Below are 19366 nucleotides of genomic sequence, written 5' to 3' on the forward strand. Positions count from 1 at the left end.
GCTAACTGGCTATAATTCAGATTTACTGTACAGACAAGAGTGATGTGAATATTTCAGATTATTCCTTTAACATCATAATTTCCTTTTCATCACCACCTTTGTTTTAAAAAAATGAGGTCAGACAGTCATTTGAGGACCAACAGTGTTTAGTTCTGTGCTGTTGAAGCATCTGTTTCCCAGATGTGAAGCAGCTCAGACAGTGTGATATTAAACAACTTAGTGTCCTGATCCTGAATTCCAAACCCGCTCTGTGCCTGTCTCTGAACCAGGAGGCGTGTGCGTTGTTGCTGGAGGAGAGTTTGCACTACATCCAGGCCAAATTCCTCTGCAGCTCTGCAGACCAAACTGCCAAGGCCTTCCACGGACACTTTGCACCCTTTGACATCTATCCCTCCTCATCTCCATCCTCGTCCTCCCACGCCGCTCCCTTCATGGTGCACCGGCTGGGCCTGGTAATTGATGGTCGGACGTTGGCCTATGCCCTCGATAAGAGTTTGGAGGATAAGTTTCTGGCTGTCGCACGGAGCTGCCGTTCGGTGCTCTGCTGCCGCTCCACGCCGCTGCAGAAGAGCATGGTGGTCAAACTGGTGCGGAACAAGCTGAAGGTCATGACTTTAGCCATAGGTAAGTAAAAGTTCAAGATCCACATCAAAAAGTGCCTAATGCTCACGACTCACTTTGAAAACACCTGTGCAACTGATGTGCGTGTTTGTGCTCTCCCTGGTTCAATGAACAAATAACCGGCCCTGGAAATTACATAACTTCCAATCTTGTTCTGAAGAGAAACAGAGTTTTTGGTGTCAGCAGACACAGAAAAACTTGGAGGCTGTGTGAGTTTGAATGTGCAGCTGCAGTCTTGAACCTTTAGGCTATCACCAGGTTGTAAGATCCAGTAGCGTCCAGACAAATCAAAACACGCCTAAGCTGGTGCTGACAGGGGAACATATCAAAAAAATGCATATCTAAAAAATGCTCAAAAGACTTTAAATAGTTTCCAGCAGTTCAAATTCTTCTTCTTTAATGGACAATATCTGATGTTTTAGTAAAACTCTAAAACTAAAAGTCTATAAGCTTGACCGTGATAACCTCCGTAGTTGTTTAAAGATTGCTTCCTCTATGATACTAACTTTTCTAAGCCTCACCTTCATCACTGCAGCAGACATGTTTATATAATAATTTGGTGAAACTGGTGCTGCTCCAAGAAGATTTCCCACATGTCTGAGGAGTAATGAGGACACGGCATCTGAATTTAATCAGAATTTCACAAAACTTCTGCTGGTGTTGTGAGTTAATGAGGCTCTTTCATAACACCTAGTGGCAGTCACTTCGTTTGACTTTAAGTGTCTTTGAACTTTTTGTTTTTGTTATTTTTGAGTGGCTCTTTCACATTCCCTTTCTCCGTGACAAAGTACTTTTTGGTCCGACAGTGTGTCCAAAATAAATATCTAAACAGCAGATTTATTTTAGTGACTTTGACCATCTTCGGAAACTTCAAGTGGAAATATTCATAACTCACTGAGCTCCAAAAGGCCGTCACTGCCCTTACACTGTCCTTGAAGCAGTCCTTACTCACACCAAGAGAAAATTTAAGTATTTAACCATCATCAATCATTTTCCTGCTCAGTAATTGATGACATATATTCCTATACCATGTCCCTATTGATGTAAACAAACCTCTGCATGCCCTTCTTGCTGTGGTGTCAATACGAGTCGACTAGACAGTGAGTGCACACTCATCATAGACGCCGTCAAAACAGTGTCATTTGAAGGCACCAAAATAATTATACACTTTAGACACGAGGATGTCAGTGTGACTTACGACTGTTTTTTACCCTGTTTTGTTTTTTTTTTCCATTTATTTGTTCCCGCTGTTCTCAGGACGATCCAGGTTTTTTGCCAGCCAAGCGCTTTTCTGTCATTGCTATGTTAGCAGTAATGTGGAGGAAACACTGCAGCTCCTCACACTTTTATTTCACATCTCTGTGGGGACAGCACATGATGACAAGATTAGAGGACTGATAGATATTAAAGCGTCGCCACAACGACACCGATGTTTTCAGACCTCATCTACAGTTACACCTCTAACAAGAACGGAGCCTCCGCCTACTCCAGTCTATATGTAAATTATGTTTTACTTCACACAATATTTCACTGTGTTTCCTTCCTATTGCAGCGTTTGAATTGTTTACAGTAGGCAACATAATTCAGTACATTTATATATAATAGACACTAGAACCAGCTAATGATGTTTATGCACATCAATAGAAATAATTAGTCAATTTATCAATTAATTACCAAAATATGAATTAACTATTATGATGATGTTGGCTCCAGACTCTCAATTTTTTTTTTGCTTTTCTTTCTTTCTATATCTGTTATATGATGAAATAATAATTCAGTAATTTGATTACATCGCCTTGTGCTCTGTGTTGTTATAAGTTAGTCATTTAACATAATTATTAGTAGGTTAGGAGACCAATATGGAAGCCAAAGGGTTCAACATTAAATAAACCAATAAGATTTTATAAAATATATAATTATATAAACTTAAACTGAAATGAAATGAAATATTCACTTTTATTTCACAAAGTTTTCGTCACTGACTAAAAGTCCCAGATTTACTCGTCTGCTCGCCCACTCTCTCGTTTTTTCTTCTTAGCTTCCTCTTTGGTCTTTTCACCATTACGTCCATAGAGTCTGCTGAGCCCGGTTATATTGCCCAGCTCCTGTTCTGGCATGACACCCGTTCCTCTCCCCATCAACGTCGCAAGCCTCAAAGAAAACCTCCTCTTGGTCCCGGTGGTCCATAACGCCTGTTGTACTCTGTCTGACACTAACATTCGCCCGGTGCTCTGAGCTCACATTTTGGGCAGCCTGGCTAACAAACTGAGCTAACATTAGCTAACAGCAGCTTTAGTTCACAGCAGTTTATTTTGCTGCCCATCAGGAAACTCCTGACATAAAATGAAGCAACTGGAGGACATCAGAGGGAAAACATTTTAGATCCAGTTTTACTAAAATCAGTAAAATAGTTGATGGTGTGTGACTGAAAGTGTTACAAACTTCTTGTTTATGCTCATGAAAGTAATTTTAAAAAAGTTATTTCATGGTAGAAAAAGTTACATACTGTTAAGTTAATAGTGAAGTATATGTATAGGAGGCCACGTCTCAATATTACTATGTCACCGTTGGAGCTTGAAAATTTCCATTGAATATTTGCAGTTAAAGATTTGATCACTATTCCATATCACCGATATTTTGTAGGTTTCTGTTGTCAGTTCATATGCTGCTGCTGCTGCTGATAGATTTTGTTATATTCTCCAGCTGACACAAACTGGCGACCTCTGTTTGAACACTCATCACCACCTACCTCTCTTATTCATCGGACGCCGTCGCTCCAGTCGTGTTTACTATTGACAACAAAAACCCTCTCTGCCCACCGACACTTCATCTCCCACTCCACCACCTGTGGTGACAAAAAACACAACAATCGACAGCCCGTAAAGTGGAGCAAAAAACAAAAACACTGCTCGCCAAAGCGTTCCCAGCTCTGCCTAACCAGAGGCACAGCTTCCTCCCACGTACATAACAATCACCACGCTCAGCTTCCAGACTACAGTTTATGCATTGATGTAATCTTGAGGCTTCCTGTTCTGAGGGACTATTTTCTCTCCCTCCTCTCTGTCCCTACATTAATCTCAGGTGATGGGGCCAACGATGTCAGCATGATCCAGGTAGCGGACGTGGGCGTGGGAATCTCGGGACAGGAGGGAATGCAGGTAAGGAGAAATGTGGGCGTGAACGTACAGGAATGGGAGGGATGAAATGAAATGAAGGGAGAGATGGATGAGTTTGTGGGGTGACTCGGGGGAGAGGTTGTAAAAAAAGAAAAGAGTTTGAGAGGAGAGCGAAGAGCTATGTGATGGAAGGTGAGGGAATAAGGGAAGACATTGACATTCTTTAGCTTAGTTAATGGGTTTTCATTACTCTTAAGTGCATGTTTTAGCCCACATCCATACACATCCTCTAAATAGGATTGCCTGTGTGTTGCTGAGTCAGGAAGCTCATCCCGTGTCCTGCAGTGAAGCAGTACACTTTATGGGTGCTTTAGTCTCCACTCCATCCACACCAGCTCCTCTCTCCCTGCTCTAAGGTCACGGCCAGTGCCACAGCAAAGGCAATAACATGGTTCAAAATAATAAAAAAAAAAAAAATCTCCCCACCCCCATGTTCATTTCACTCAAACACCCTGTTCCAGAAAGGTGATCTTGCATAGAAATGATGGAGACTCCCAATTAACTTCCAGGGGAGGCTTCGGAGGTGCGCCGCTGTGTAGCACATCTGTTAAAGTCTCGGTATCCTCTCCTTAACGGGGCCGCTAGATTAATCATCGTTAATCAAATTTGCTCCTAATGAGACAGCGGTCACTCCTCGGGATTCCAGAGCATGCTGACACACACACATTTCAGCTCACGCGGCCTTATGATTAACACACTTCTCTCCTATCGGGAGCTCACTCCCCGTGTAGTCGTTACGAGCCTGTTGTTAGAGCGCAGCAGAAACTTAAATTGCTGCACAACGAGGCATCTGCTGGTATTTTTTCTTGTTGACAAATAACATTGACAGTCGAGATGTGTCATAAAGGGTTAGCGCCGCTGTTTAAAACGTAAGTTATAAACCCGGCGTGACTACAGGGAGGGTTTTGTTTTAGATTTTGATCGATGAGACTGACAGCTTCACGCCGCTGTAACGATGAATCCCTAAAGGTGGACAACTCGTTTAAGGGTTATTGCTTTGGAAAGATTATACCCACTAAAGATTCATTAAAAAGAGGCAGGCGAGTGTAGCAGGGGAGGCCATTTCCTCCACTTATTTCCTAATAACTGGACAAGTCACGTGTATGTGTGTGTGAGAGAGAAAGCACAGGATGAAGGAGGCTGAATGTTGAGTCCTTCTGGTGTTTTGCAGGCGGTGATGGCGAGTGACTTTGCTCTCCCACGTTTCCGGTATCTCCAGAAGCTCCTGCTGGTCCACGGACACTGGTGCTACTCCCGGCTGGCTAACATGATTCTCTATTTCTTCTACAAGAACGCCGTAAGCCGATTTCACCTCTATGTATATATACTAGCCGTGCAGATTCTGTGCAGACACAAATGTTAAACTGTGAACGTCGCTTCAGCAAATATGTGATTTTTAGATGAGTCGACGAATAAAGAAGTGATTGTGTGTTCTTGTTTTGTCTCGTGTGATTTCACCCCCCGTTATCTTTTGTTCCCACAGATGTTTGTAGCGCTCATCTTCTGGTATCAGTTCTACTGTGGATTCTCAGGTTCAGCCATGATTGACCAGTGGTATCTTATCTTCTTCAACCTGATGTTCTCTGCCTTCCCACAACTCATCACTGGCACTCTGGACAAAGACGTGTCAGCAGAGACTCTCCAACAACTACCTCAGCTCTATGTAAACGGCCAGAACTCAGAGGTCCGGTCTACTTTTGTGTTTGTTTTTGTCCGTCTTAGTGTGAAAGGTTCTGTGTTTTCTTCAACTGATGGAGCTCGTCTAGTATCTCTCCTTCATGGAAACTGAATACTTGCATCGAATCTGTACACCGACTGACTTGGCATTGATTTCATGTCCATAAATAGTTGGCAGTGTTTTATATTTAAGATTTTGAGAAGATGTTTTGTGGCCTTCATCTGCAGATAGATTTTGCTCGGTCGTTTGTTGTCACGTCACAACACGTCTATGTGCTGAGAAAGGCCATGAGAATTTGTGTAAGTAGAGAAAATCTAGTGTGTAGATCTTGGATACGAGGTACCGGGGACTAGATTTGCGGCCTTTTGTGTCGGGTAGTTTTGAGTAAATTAGGTATATATTTAAACAACAACAAATTCTGTAATCGGACATAAAATGACATTTTTAGTTATCATAGAACAGGTGCCAGACATTCATGTCCATCTCAGGACAAACTGCAATATCTTTAATCTCTTAACTTTTCGTATCATCATCAACATCATCAAAGTCAAAACTGTAACTTAACCAATAGCTGCAAAACTATCGATATTCCCATCAGCCTCAGCTGTACTCTACTGTCCATCCATCCATTTTCTTTGCTTATCCGGGGTCGGACATTCCTCTCCCTATCACAACACAATCCAGCTCCTCCTGGGGAGGTGTTCCCAGTGGGCTATGTAGTCCCTCCAGCTGTTTCTGGGTCTGCCCTGGGGTCTTCTACCAGTAAGTTGCGGCCTGAACTCCTCCAAAGGAAGGCAGCCAGGAGGCAACATAATCAGATGTTCGGACCACCTCAGCTGGCTCCTTCCCACGCGAAGAAGCAGCGGCTACTACTCTGAGCTCCCTCTTGTATGCCGCTTGTATCCGTGTTCTTTTTTAGTCACCACCCATAGCTCATGACCATAGGTAAGGAGGAAAATAAAGAGCTTTGCCTTCCTGCTCAGCTCCCATTTCACCCCAACGGTCCAGTACATCTGCAATATTGCCGATACCCCGATAACCTGCCGGTCCATCTCACGCTCCAAGACCTGAGATACTTGAACTCCTTCATACTTAAATGTTAATTAGCAAATGATAGCATGCTGTCACATTAAACTAAGATGATGAATGTGGTAAACATCAACCTGCTGAACATCAGGGTGTTATCTTAAAGCTTAAAGCACCACTGTGTACAGCTGTGTTTCAGTACTGTGTTTCGGTACAGCCTCACAGAGCTGCTAGTGTATTTTTGGAATTGAAGGAAACCACAAACATCTTTCCTGTTAAATAAAATGGCTGTATGTCGTTAAATCTTTTATTTCTGTTGTTAATTTTGAATGTTATGAGTTTAAATTGTTTCAACAGCAACAGATTTGTCAATGATTTCAAGGTTTCGATGTCTGTTGAATCAAAAAGACTGACTTTACTTCAGATTCATTCTGTTCTTAATCATTTGTGATGAGATCTTAACCTCTGCTCCGCCACACTGATGAGGCTTAATCCTGTAAATCTCTGCTTTTATCTCGCAGGAATATAAGCCATATATGTTCTGGATGAACATGATTGATGCCTTCTACCAAAGTCTGATCTGCTTCTTCATTCCTTACTTTGTGAGTCTGCTTTCAATTTCCATCAGCTCGTCTCCACTCAGAAATTCCTTGTTGCTCTTACTTACTCATCATTTCCGCTCTTTCCGTTCTGTCACATTCTTCTTCTTCTTCTTCGTCTCCTCCCCAGGCCTATGCTGACTCTGACGTGGATCTGTTTACATGGGGAACACCCATCACCACCCTCGCTTTATTCACCATTCTGGTGCACTTGGGCATCGAGACCAAAACCTGGGTAAGGAACCTGATTTTAGACTCCTTTCTGTCTCTCAATGCTGCGTTTTCTCACTCAGATCAGCACATTGGCTTTGTGGGAGCACCGCTGTGAAGGCTGACAGGCACATGGATATGTAACTCCAGCTGATTAGATTGAACCAGAAAGCTCTGCAGCATCAGAGCCGAGATATATCAGCTTGACAGTGTGTCTACCGCTGTTCCTCTGCAAACTGGCTCCACCACATCACAGCACACCGCCACTTCAAGCTGCCACAGAGCTCCAAAATACTCACCCCCCACGCCTCATGGTCTCCCCCTGCCTCAATTTTATCCTCAGGTATCCATGTGTGCTTCTCGTAAATGGCCCGCCAGTCTTGGTCATGAGCCATTTTAAATTTATGACCCTGCATTGAATCAGAGGCCTTTCCATTATGCCGAGGCTGTAAATTTAGCCTGACAAGTTTTGTACATGAAAAATGTCCTTTTCACTAACTACCGTCTTGGACATGATGGTCGCTTCGTGCAGGGAAGTATTCGTAGCAAGCAGCATCAACCAAAGGTAAACATTTCCGATCGCTCAGCTGGCAGGTACTTCATTCTCCGGCTGTTCGGGGGAACATAATGTGAAAGTCATTTAAAGGTATTTGAGGTGACGGCAGGCAGCGCTCTTTCTCTTCCCCCCATACAGTAAGCTGCGAGGCAGTAATTAATTATGTGCTACTGCTCGTGTGCGAGTCAGGAAGGACAATACTCCAGCGAGCCATTGTAAGAAATTCACTCTGTCAGATGTCTGTCAACTCCAGAGCGCCTCGGGCTGCGACACAAGCTGTTTTTCTCTCATTGAACTCATTAAAGAGCACAATAATACATTTACCCATGTAAAATATTTATTTTATTTGCACTTGTTAATACTGTTGATGGTTTTATATAGCTGTGCATAAGAACATTCTGGTTTTATCAAACCTGAGTTTTAATATTTTACTTTACTTTTGGCTCATTGTTTTGGTTTCCTGGCCTGAGACTTGAATGTTTCGGTTCTCTCTCACCACGTCATAGAATTGTTTTCAGACGCACCAGGCAACTGTTGTCAACAGCAACCAACAACAACATCCAACAACCACAAACAAGCACAAACAACAACCACCACCAACCACAAACCACGACCAACAACTACAAACAACAACAACATCCAACACACAACAACCACAAACAACCACAAACAACAACCAACAACCACAAATAACAACAACATCCAACACACAACAACCACAAGCCACAAACAACAAACAACAACCATAAACAACAACAACAAACAAAAACAATAACAAACAACAACAACAAACAAGAAAAACTGCAGCTGTACATTTAGCAGCTAGCTAATAAACATTAAACATGGAGCCAGACGTTTCCCTGAGGAGTTGGTGGAGACCAAAGCAAAACTAAAAGAGTGAATATTGGACTTGGATTCGTTAAATGGCAACAAACAAATGAACTCCAAATGAAAGCTAACGTTGCTAAATGTGTAAAACTGTGAACCGACACATTGTGTTTGCAGTTTATTTTACTGCCCCTCAAAAAACAATTAATGCCACTTTAAATGATATTCATTAAATGTCTGTTGAAACATCTGTGAAATAAAAACTGACTTCCTGTAATCGATGTGTCTCACAGTCGTTATCACAGTCGTGTCCAAACATGTTTTTTGACATTTGGCTGCACTCGCATGGATTCTCATTTCTAAATAACTTGTTATAGATTATGACTAAATGGGAGTTTGCTTATAACCTTTGTGATGAACTGACTGCTCCTGTTTCTGCGTTGTTGGACTTTGGCTGTTGCCACGTCCTCAGATTCCTGCTGTGGTTGAGTTATTTGTTTCACTATCTAATCCTACAACACGGCAGACGCTAGAAAAATAAGATTACGGAAATAAATAATTTACCTCGGTGGGAATGATTATCTAGTGTTTATCTCAACATTTAGTCAACATAAATCATAAAAATTAATTCACATGGGATTCAGTCATGGATGAGTTATATCTGTACCTTGTTGAAGTTGTTGTGTTTTTTTTTACTATTTAACTTTTTGTACTGCTTTGGATGGATTACAAGATACCCACTGTGAGGTCTGTAAAGTGTTTATCCGTCATTATGGGCAGTATTATTTGCAGTAAGTGTAAAATAGTATATTTTGTGAACATGGTCATCTAAGAATTTTCATTTTCTTCGATTTTAAATTAAAACTTTTCACCAGAAAAAGGAAAAACAATACTCATGGTACCTTTCCTTGTCTCCATCCCTTGTAGACCTGGATGAACTGGCTGTCTATCGCCTTCAGTATAGCCTTATTCTTCACAGTGGCTCTGTGTTACAACGCCTCCTGTCCCACCTGCTACTCTCCCTCTAACCCGTACTGGACCATGCAGAGGCTTCTGCAGGACCCCCTCTTCTACCTGCTCTGCGTCATCACGCCTGTAGCAGCGCTGCTGCCAAGGTACCTGGTGCTGCTTGGTTTGAGTTTGACTGGATGCACAAGCCTGTTTCTCAAATATTCAAGGCTCATGCCATGAATTATATCTGTACCAGATGCCTTTCATGTTTATCCCAAGAGCTTGGCGGATAGTGCTGAAGTGTGTCCTGACGTCTGGTTCTGTTTTACTTTGCAGATATTTCTACAGGGCGTGTCAAGGCACGCTGTTTCCCAGCCCAGTCCAAGTTGGAAGACAGTTGGATAAACTCCCCGCTGAAACCCGCAGGAACATCCTCAGTCTCAGCAGGGTCAAGGTGGGGTCGCCGCTCAGCCCCAAGCCTCCCTTCCTGTCCCTCAATAAGCCCTCCCCTAAAGGTTGCAATAAAAAAGACCAGAGGAGCTTCCCCAGCTCCAAGACATCACAGGGGCCTGTTTTACAAACAGATAACCAGAGCAGGAGAAGCCCGCTGGGGCCTACAGACAGTGAGAAGGGCCTCTCGGATATCTACACATTAGTTCCTTCAGAAATAGACACTCTTCCTTACACCAAAGACGCCCCTCCGCTCTCGGAGGAGCCACAGCCTCCTTCCACCAAAGACTCTGAGTGTCCCGATAAGACTTTAGAGACGTCTAATCTGAGTCTCTCCAGCTGGATCACCTCCACGCCTCTGCACACACAGACAGACAGCGTCCAGCTGAACCTCCCCCACAACGGAGACTCCCAGTGTGTCAAATACACGAGGAACTCGGAGGAAAGACTCCAGTCTGACCACACCGTTCACCCAGCACAGAGGACAGAGCAGGTGGCAGAACAGTCGCTGCACACCACCTTGTGATGTCTCACAGTCTTAAGTGTGTCACTCAAACAACAATTTGCACGATAGTTTTTTTTTAAAAAAATCTAATTTTATTGTATTTTTCAAGGAGATTCTTTTATAAGAGATACAAATAGGTACTTTATATTTTGGATGTTTAAAGTTAAAGATGTTTTTGAGGTTTGGGAGATGGAAGAACTGGAATATCTTCCGTTTTAGTAATCCTGGGAACTTTTTTTTTGATATCACAAAGATGCATCTCAGTATACCTGATCAGGTTTTAATGTAAAGAAGAGCAGAGTAGAGACATTCCACTGCTGGCTGAGTTCGTTTGGTACTCGTGTTCATTCTTTCAGACCTTGATCAGAAGCCACCGTGGCCTTGAATCAGTGTTCCTGAGAGGAGAGGGTTTATATGTTTTTTTTAAAGTTCCCACACAAATATGTTTCAGTGCAGATTCTCAAAGAGTTTTATCTTTTCTTTTTTTTTTAAACGGTGGCATCGGCTCACTGCACGTTTCAGTCTCGTTGCTGGATTTGCGAAACGTTTGCGTGTTTATAGCTGTTCTTTGTCGTACAGTACATTCCACTGAATAATTATGAGAGCTGTTGACTTTATAATCATGCATTATGAGCATTAACCAAGAAGTTTTAATTTCAGTCTTTATACAGAATCTACCAGAAATGATGCTCTGTTTGAGTGTGTGTGTGTGTGTGTGTGTGTGTGTGTGTGTGTGTGTGTGTGTGTGTGTGTGTGTGTGTCCATTGACTCATTGGATCTGTTTTTTCAGTGCCAACCAGTTTCACGTTAAAAGAATAGTTTGTCCTTTTTGTAAATGTATTTGCTGCCTGATACAACATCTCGTGTCTGTATCTGTTAAATATGAAGCTAAAGACCTCACGACCACCTCCAGCATCTCTGAAGCAATTAATTTGAACTCCAGGAAGTCACTGCTCCCAACCAACAAACAAACAAAAGTGGTATCAATCACTGAAGCTGGACCCAGAAGAAAGTTAGCTTAGCTCAACATATAGAGTGGAAACAGAAGGAAACGGCTAGCCTGGCTAGCAGCTAGCTCTCTCCAAAGCTAACAAAATCTGCCTAGCAACAGGCTCTAACGTTTTCTATCTAGTTTGTTTAATCCTGAAAACCGTCTTGTTGTCACTGTGAGGTTGCCAGGCAACCTGTGAAAACTCAAAATCACTGCACTCGGCCAAGAAAATTATCCACAAAATGTTTTCATGTGACCACCAAGTTAATTAGTGAGCTTTAGAGCTGTTAGCAGGCAGTTTTTTTTGTTGTTTTTTTTACCTTTTGGAAAGAGCCGAGCTTGCTGTTTGCCCCCTGGCTTCCAGTCTTTATGCTAAGCTAAGATAACGGTTGTCTGGAAACAGGCGGAAAACAGCTAACTTTCTCCAACTCTCCCTCTGTTTCCAGTCTGTATGCTAAGCTAAGATAGCTTTCTTCTAGCTCCAGCTTCAACCGTTAGCTTAGCTTAGCATAAAGACTGGAAGCAGGGGGGAAAAAAAGCCAAGAAAATAATCCCTTTTAATCCAGACGTTGTTTTTAGGTGTCTATTTTCAGGTATTAAACAAGTTAAACGTAAGTTTTAGATGTGCTGATAGGCTATTTAGGTTGTCTTTATGCTAAGCTAACCGTCTCCTAGCTGTAGCTTCATATTTCAAATACAGCCATGTGAGGTATCAATCTTCTCGTCTCACTCTCGGTAAGAAAGCAGATGAGCTCATTTTCCAAAAATGTCAGAACTTTTCCTTTTAAGCACTGTTAAATAGGGTTGACAACAAGCTACCATCACGTTTCATAAGCAAGTTTACTTGAAGGTCTTTTTTTTTTTTTTTTTTTTTTACAGTTTATTTCAACCCAGTCAAATTAGTTCTGCTGGTGCTCAACTGTAAACCAAAAGCTCAATGGCGAAAGAAGGTGTTTCCCAAATGTAAATGATGCGGCTTAAAGATTTAAATTTGCACTTTGAAAGCATTATTTTAGAACAGCCGTCGAGTGTTGTTGGTGCTCGGACACAGAATGAAAAGGATCATGATGTACTCGTCATTATGCAGAAACTCCGTAAAAGTAAGGAAAGTTGTTCAGTCGTTAAGCATTTAAAGCAGCAGCACCTTTTTTAATATTTTATGATTGTTGTATATCTTGTTGCCATTTTGTAAAGTGTATCATTTACCAAAGATCATTTATATTTCTGTATTTTCTAAGCAATAGTATGTGCCTTAACACTGGATAAGAAATTACAAATCTAAAGAGTTTGCTTACGATGCTGAATCTGTTATTTGTTTAAAGATGACGGTGCATCTTCGTCTCGGTGTAGATGATATTTATGAGGCTACATGCTATGTGGTTTCTTTCCTCCTGTCTGTTTTTGCACACGGTGCCTTTTTCTGGCATGTTGTTCACACTCTGACTCCGCAGTCTGTCCACTTTTGTTTCGTAGGTTCTGTCTGTTCTGTGCTTTCGGTGTCGCACTTTAAGTGTCAGAATCAAGCTCGAGCGTATTCGCTGCTGAACTCCAGCTTTACCCTCTTTTTTTTTTTTTTTTTTTTTTTACAAATGCCTCACAGGAACGTTCGCCCTGTCCGCACACCGCCGTGAACATAATCCAAGCTAGATTTGTTGGAGTATTTTGGTTACACAGTAGTTTTAAGTTTAAAGTTTTATATTATAGATGTAGGGCGGAAATGATCTGCTGTTAAATCACTGAGTTCAGTGTCATTCAAGGTATTAATCTAGATATCTAACGGAGCCAAGATCACTCAACAAGTTCTTGGTGTAGGGTTTATAAAGAAATGGGTGATAGCCCCAACCCACAACACCAGCCTGGAAAATATGTTTTAAGTTTCGGTTCTTTGCCCTTCGAGTAATTGGAAATTACTTGCACCGTGGCTTCTTGTGAACAAAATAAAAATAATAAAGTATTTATCCTTTGCTACCTGTTTGTCTGTTCAGAAAGATGTACTCTCTGCTTAATAAAAATGTCTTAAGTCCTCAACTTTTATATCATCTCTGCCTTCGACCTGTGTTCTTTAAGTGTACTATACGTCAGACCTGTGGGGTCCGGGTGTAAAAAATGAATAAAACTGCTTAAACCACCGCACTACACAGCTTGAAGCACAGCACGTCTTGCGTTATTGCAGTAAAAGTGCAGATGCTGAGGTTAGCTTGATCAATGTGCCTGTCTAGCTGAGCTCAGGAGTTTATTTTGAGCTCCCAGGAGGTGTAAGGTATAACTATTTCAACAAGTTGCTACATTCAAACTGGGTTACAGTAGATCTACAAAGTGCAGTCCCGGGGGACTAAATAAAAAACGTTTCATGTGATCTTGGATTGATGATGTTTTGTTGTTTTGTTTTTCTGTTAAATAGTTGTTATCATAGTTAGAAATGTTTTAAAGCAACATCGTCGTAAATATGGACAGTTGTACACGTGTTTGTTATAATTATATTACTTGTATTTCTTATCAAAAACTAGGAAGTTGTCAACTTTGCCACCAGCCAAATATTTAAAAAAAGTACAACAACCACCAAACAACACAAGACATAGCAGCCAGCTAATATTACTTACTAGTCCAACGGCAGTCAGCCCAGCTCGACGTCTGTCTTTCAGACTTTTATTTCACTGAGCTCTCAACGACTAAAAGTCAGTCCCAGATTTACTCCTGTCTGGTGGCTTCTTGCTCGGTCACTCTCTCTTTTTCTTCTTAGCTTCCTCCAGAAATGTCCTCAATCTTTTTGCCTTTGTCATCTTGCCCAGCTCCGGTTCTGGCATGACACAGACTCAGCGCCCCCACACCCCCTGTTTTGAAAACATCCTTTTTTCTGGTGGCCCAAAACGCCGGTGGTACAAACACTCCCTCTGTGCTCTGAGCATCAAATCTGGACAGCCTGGCTAACAAACAGCAACTATAGTTTGCAGCAGTTTACTTCACTGTCTGCGTTAAATCTGATCCAGTTGCTGCTGTTTTAAACATCTGTGATAACATACATGTGATAGGTCTGCACCTTATTGACTCCAATGGGCTTTCCGCACTAGAACAAAGCGGGAAGACACCTTCAAATTAGTTTCAAAGTCAGTATCACAGCTCCGTGTAGCCCGGTGGGTAGATCATGTTAGTAACCAGAGTCGGAGGCTTTATTCCCACAGGATCCACCACACATGCTAAAAATAAATAACTTCTTATGAGGCTGAAAAGCACTCGCCAAGAACAAACATCACATATATGTTTTCATTAGGATACGATCACCTTAAAACAGAACTTTCGTGTTTTTATTACCTTAGTAATGTTGTTTTTTTTATATCTACAGATGGAGCAGGTCTAATATCTTAGCCCAGAGCGGACAAAGAGTTCTGCAGACCGTGTTTCAGCACTACACTGCAACACAGCAGAAAAGTTTGAGAAGTTAAATCTGGACATATAGAATAGAAGACCACACATTATTTAGCATATGAAATATTAAGGAAGCAGGAATCCTCGTCAAGGACAGAAAATGTCAGAAAACATCGGTGTGGTCTTTCCCAAATGGAAATCGCTGATGAGAGTCGAACATATAGTCCAGATTTATATCTGCATAAATTCAGCTCTCGGTCTCTTTGTTCTCACACATCTGCACAAAGGTGTGATATACGAGGCCTTCAGAAGATGGATGATCTTTGGCCTGGTGTTGCAGTGGTTTGTCTTTGCCTGGTGTGCGTAACATCTGCGATAGCTTCCCGCAGAGGCATTTTGGGGCAGCGGGGAATGTTATTAATGTTTCTTTTAAGGCACATTGAGGGAAAAAAGGGGACAGTAGAAGGCTCTGCTGATGCTGCCTTTAGTGAGCTCTCTGCAAACAGGACGGCCAAATTACTGACCGCCGCTGCACTTTGCAAGAGCAGGTTCCTCGTCTGAACACGGAGATAATGATGACTCCTCTACCCTCGCAGTGCTGCTCTCTCCATCTCTTTCAAAGCCCGGGTGTAAACCAGGCGGATTGATCAGCTGTTTTTTTCTGCATACTGTGTGTGTAAGTGTGGAACTTTTGTGCCATTGTGCGAAGCTTTTAGTCTCTGCACAACAGTGTTTTGTGTGTGTGTGTGTGTGATTTATCTGCTCTTGGAGGCATTAGATAAGCAGCACATGCAATGAAATGGATTTTTGTCACACGAGTCACATATTGTGTTATGGGCATTCACGTAAAAGATTGATAATATAATTAAACCCCTCCCTCCTCTTCCAGCTCCTGTTCCTCCTTCTCTGGAAATGAAAGGTTCCTCACAGTCTCCTGTAGTCTTTTTTCATTTTCTTTAATGACTTTTTTTGATTACCTGCAGTCTGCAGACAGACAGGAGGCTAATTCTGCAGAAGCTAATGGACTTTGATTAGCATTTTATTATAGAGGACCATCATTGATTCTGGTCATTAAAGTGGCCTTGACCCGCTTCATGACCCATTGTTTTAACAAGCTTAAATCAGGACATTTTCAATTTCCTATACTGCCTCGTATATAATCTGGCCCTATGAAGCCATCAGAGAGCTGGATTATGGGAGCTGGCTACGTTTTAAAGAGCCTTGCAGCCTCTCCGCTCTTCAGTGGAGAATTCTTCTGAGAAGACTTGAGGACTTACACCAGTGGAGATATACGCCGCATCACTTTTGAATTCAAATAACAAATTAAGGCTTTTTTTTTTCTGAGCCAGAGCCATCTGTCTTCCAGTTGGTGGAGGCATTGTGAGGCTCCATTCTGCACGATCACGTAGGAGTTGCTTAGCCAAAGCATTATTGCTCTTTTTCAGTTCCCACTGACACAGGAATCCATCCAACCGAAAACAGCAGGGACACACACACTGGACAAATAACACAAAGACAAACACCTACGCTGTAATTTATAGTCTCTAGTTCATCAGTCGAAGGAAAGAAGAGCACTGAGAGAAAAACATGATTTAATTAATATATTCATATGGTCATTTATATTCTTACCACCTGGATGAAAATCAGTGTTTAAACTGCTCTCTCAGATTCAGAATTTCAGGTCTTGTTCAACACTAAACAGGTGTGTAACCACGCCCAGCAGTGATGTCACAGTGTCCTGGAGTACACCTGTACATCACTGCAGTAAGGTGTGAAGTTAAGCCAAAACAAGATTTATTTATGTCTTAATAAAAGGTCTAGTATGTAGGATTTTTGCCACATGTACATCAGCGAGGTTGCAGATTACAACCAGCTGAGTACCCCTCACCTCACGAGAAAAAAAGTAAAAATGCCTTATTTGGAGCCAGTGTTTAGTTTGTCCGTTCTGGAGAACCCGCTCCTTCTAGAGGTGTAGTGGCTATTTAAAAAGGATTTCTTCAAAAAGCTAAAGGTGGGCTGTACAGTATTGTTGAGGCAGGATTTACGTTCATGTTGATTTATTTTCCAGGTTAAAAGCAAACATGCAAGTTCATCATGTACAAAAAAACATATCCCTTCCTGGTGCATCATCTGACACCGATACACCTGCTACCTTTATTTTCCACCTGCTCAGTGCCCCCTCGACAAAAAGAAAATAGAAAATAAATTTAAAAAGTAAAGCTAGCTCGTCACTTACTCTTCGCCCCGTCTGTGCAGCCCACAGCTGCATAAAGTTTTAGGCCTAGCAGTAATAATCACCAAAGCCAGTGGGATTCATCCTCTGGGGAACATGAACGTTTCTTTGTGCCAAACATCTTGCAGATCGTAATATCATCCAAGACTTCTTGGGGTTCATCATCTGGGGATATCTGTTCAAAATTAAATGTTAAATGTGTCAAACTCATGGTGGCACCAGTGGAAAAGTAAGAGGATCATTAAAACCAGTAAGATTAATCCTCTGAGGATCATGAACGTCTGAACAAGATTGTATTGCAGTTCATCCATTAGTTGTTGAGATATTTCAGTCTGGATTGTTGGCCGTCGCTGCCATAGATGTTCTAGAACAACAGGACATAGAGTAAAGTTGTTTGTTGTTGATGTTTCCAACCTTCATACTGTGAAAACATTGCAGGTCAAATTCATTGTTTTTGCCTCGTAAACACTTCAGTCGACCGCTTTGTCCGCTTGTTGTGACGCTCACATTCGCTTTCTGCTAAAGTGTTGAAAAATCTCTGGAGTTGATGAGCTCAGATTATGAGCCCAGAGGTTGAGAGGGCTGATCAGAGATGTTCATGCATCCTGATCACAGAAGACATCAACTCTTCGTCTTGATTGCCCGAGTGACCCCTTATCTCTTTTAGCCGTAGGCTGTGGCGCACATCCAGGAATCACTTAACAACCATGATAAAATAACCCTACACTCCAAACTACGGACATGCGACCTTCAGTGTCCTCTCCTGAACGCTGTACCACCCTGCAGTCACATTCCCAAACTGCCAACAGTACGATTGAGGTTAATTGCTATATTCCAGGAAAAGAGATCTGCCATGATGATGTCAATTTTAGGCTCTTATAATCCATATCCAATGGCCGGGGGGCTGAAATGATATAACCATAGATTATCACACATATAGTAGAAAGCAATGACCAGCAGTATAAGCTAATGCTCAGCAGAAGAGTTTTACCTGAGTCAGTGGCTGTTAAACCCCTAATTTCCTCCATTTGGAACATTAAACATAACACAAGCTGAGCAGAAAGGTTGCTTGGAAATGATGAAACAAGTTCCTGTGTGCGCTCGAGTGTAAAGCTCAGGCTATAGCCTAGATTAATGGAGTCGCAGCTGTGATTGAGTGAATAAGTGCATCGGTATAGACGTCTCTGAAATTGTTTTTAACGTCTGTAACAAATGGGCAAAGAGGATCATAACGATGAAATGATATCTGTTATCTTTATAAATTGGAGGCATCATGTGTTTCACTGTTTGTACTTTATTTCACGCCGTGACATTTAATATACGCATTACTTCATTTTTCAAACAAATGAGCTTTTATAACGAGGTTCAGGAATAAAACACTCATCCCATTTCAGCACCTGAACGCAACTTTTCTACCGTAAATTCACAGATTTTCGATCATTTTGATGTTTTATTGACATGTAATCAGGTCTCTGTGCCCTGTACGTCTGTTCTCTCACTATGTGACTTTGTGCTCAGAGTACGATCACCAACAAGAAGTACGTAACGCTTTTACGGCACTACGTCACACACCACCAACTGTTTCACTGATTTTAATGAAGCTGGAAACTGCTGTGAATTGTAGCTGCTGTTAGCTGATCTTAATTCAGTTTGTTAGCCTGGACTGTGAGCTCAGAGCTCCAGGGGAGTGTTAAGTGTTTGCACTGCAGATGGTTTTTAAACCCTGGGCACGGGCAAATGGTGACGGGGAGTGAAGCTGATGTTGTACCAGCTGGGCAAGAGGGCAATGTAATCGGACTAATCAGCGTCTACGGACATAATGATAGAGGTGAAAAAAACGAAGAGGACGTTGACGTCTTGTCCTTCTCTGACACTCTTCCATCTTGAAACTCCTCCATCTATCCGACTACGACCCTGAGCTCTCCCCTCATATCTTACCCTTCCTCCACCTTATACCTTCACCCGTCGACCTTCATCCCTCAACCCTCCCTACAGTACATCATCTAGGTTCACCTTCATCTACAATATGCAATAAACAATAATATGCAATATGCAATAAATATTTTAAAGTACAGAACATGGAGAGCTGTCTCGTGGGCACAGGCAGTGTTTTCCAACCTCTCCCCAAGATTTGTCACAGATGATTAAGAAAGCAGACGAATCATATTGGTGATACGCA

The 19366-nt window shown here is 41.9% G+C and overlaps 1 protein-coding gene across 1 annotated transcript in view; it reads left to right on the plus strand.

Moving 5' to 3' along the window:
* atp10a (ATPase phospholipid transporting 10A) overlaps positions 1 to 13555 on the plus strand; it is a 37472-nt gene extending 23917 nt beyond the window's left edge. Inside the window, exons 14-21 of the mRNA XM_027290251.1 lie at positions 270 to 624; positions 3703 to 3779; positions 4969 to 5094; positions 5281 to 5481; positions 7023 to 7103; positions 7231 to 7335; positions 9622 to 9809; positions 9982 to 13555. Coding sequence (XP_027146052.1) covers positions 270 to 624; positions 3703 to 3779; positions 4969 to 5094; positions 5281 to 5481; positions 7023 to 7103; positions 7231 to 7335; positions 9622 to 9809; positions 9982 to 10621 — 1773 coding nt within the window. The 3' untranslated portion in view covers positions 10622 to 13555. The remainder of the gene's footprint in view (positions 1 to 269; positions 625 to 3702; positions 3780 to 4968; positions 5095 to 5280; positions 5482 to 7022; positions 7104 to 7230; positions 7336 to 9621; positions 9810 to 9981) is intronic.
* Positions 13556 to 19366: the final 5811 nt, after the last annotated feature.

The sequence above is a fragment of the Larimichthys crocea genome, chromosome XVII, assembly GCF_000972845.2.
Source record: "Larimichthys crocea isolate SSNF chromosome XVII, L_crocea_2.0, whole genome shotgun sequence".
NCBI classification, from domain to species: domain Eukaryota; kingdom Metazoa; phylum Chordata; class Actinopteri; family Sciaenidae; genus Larimichthys; species Larimichthys crocea.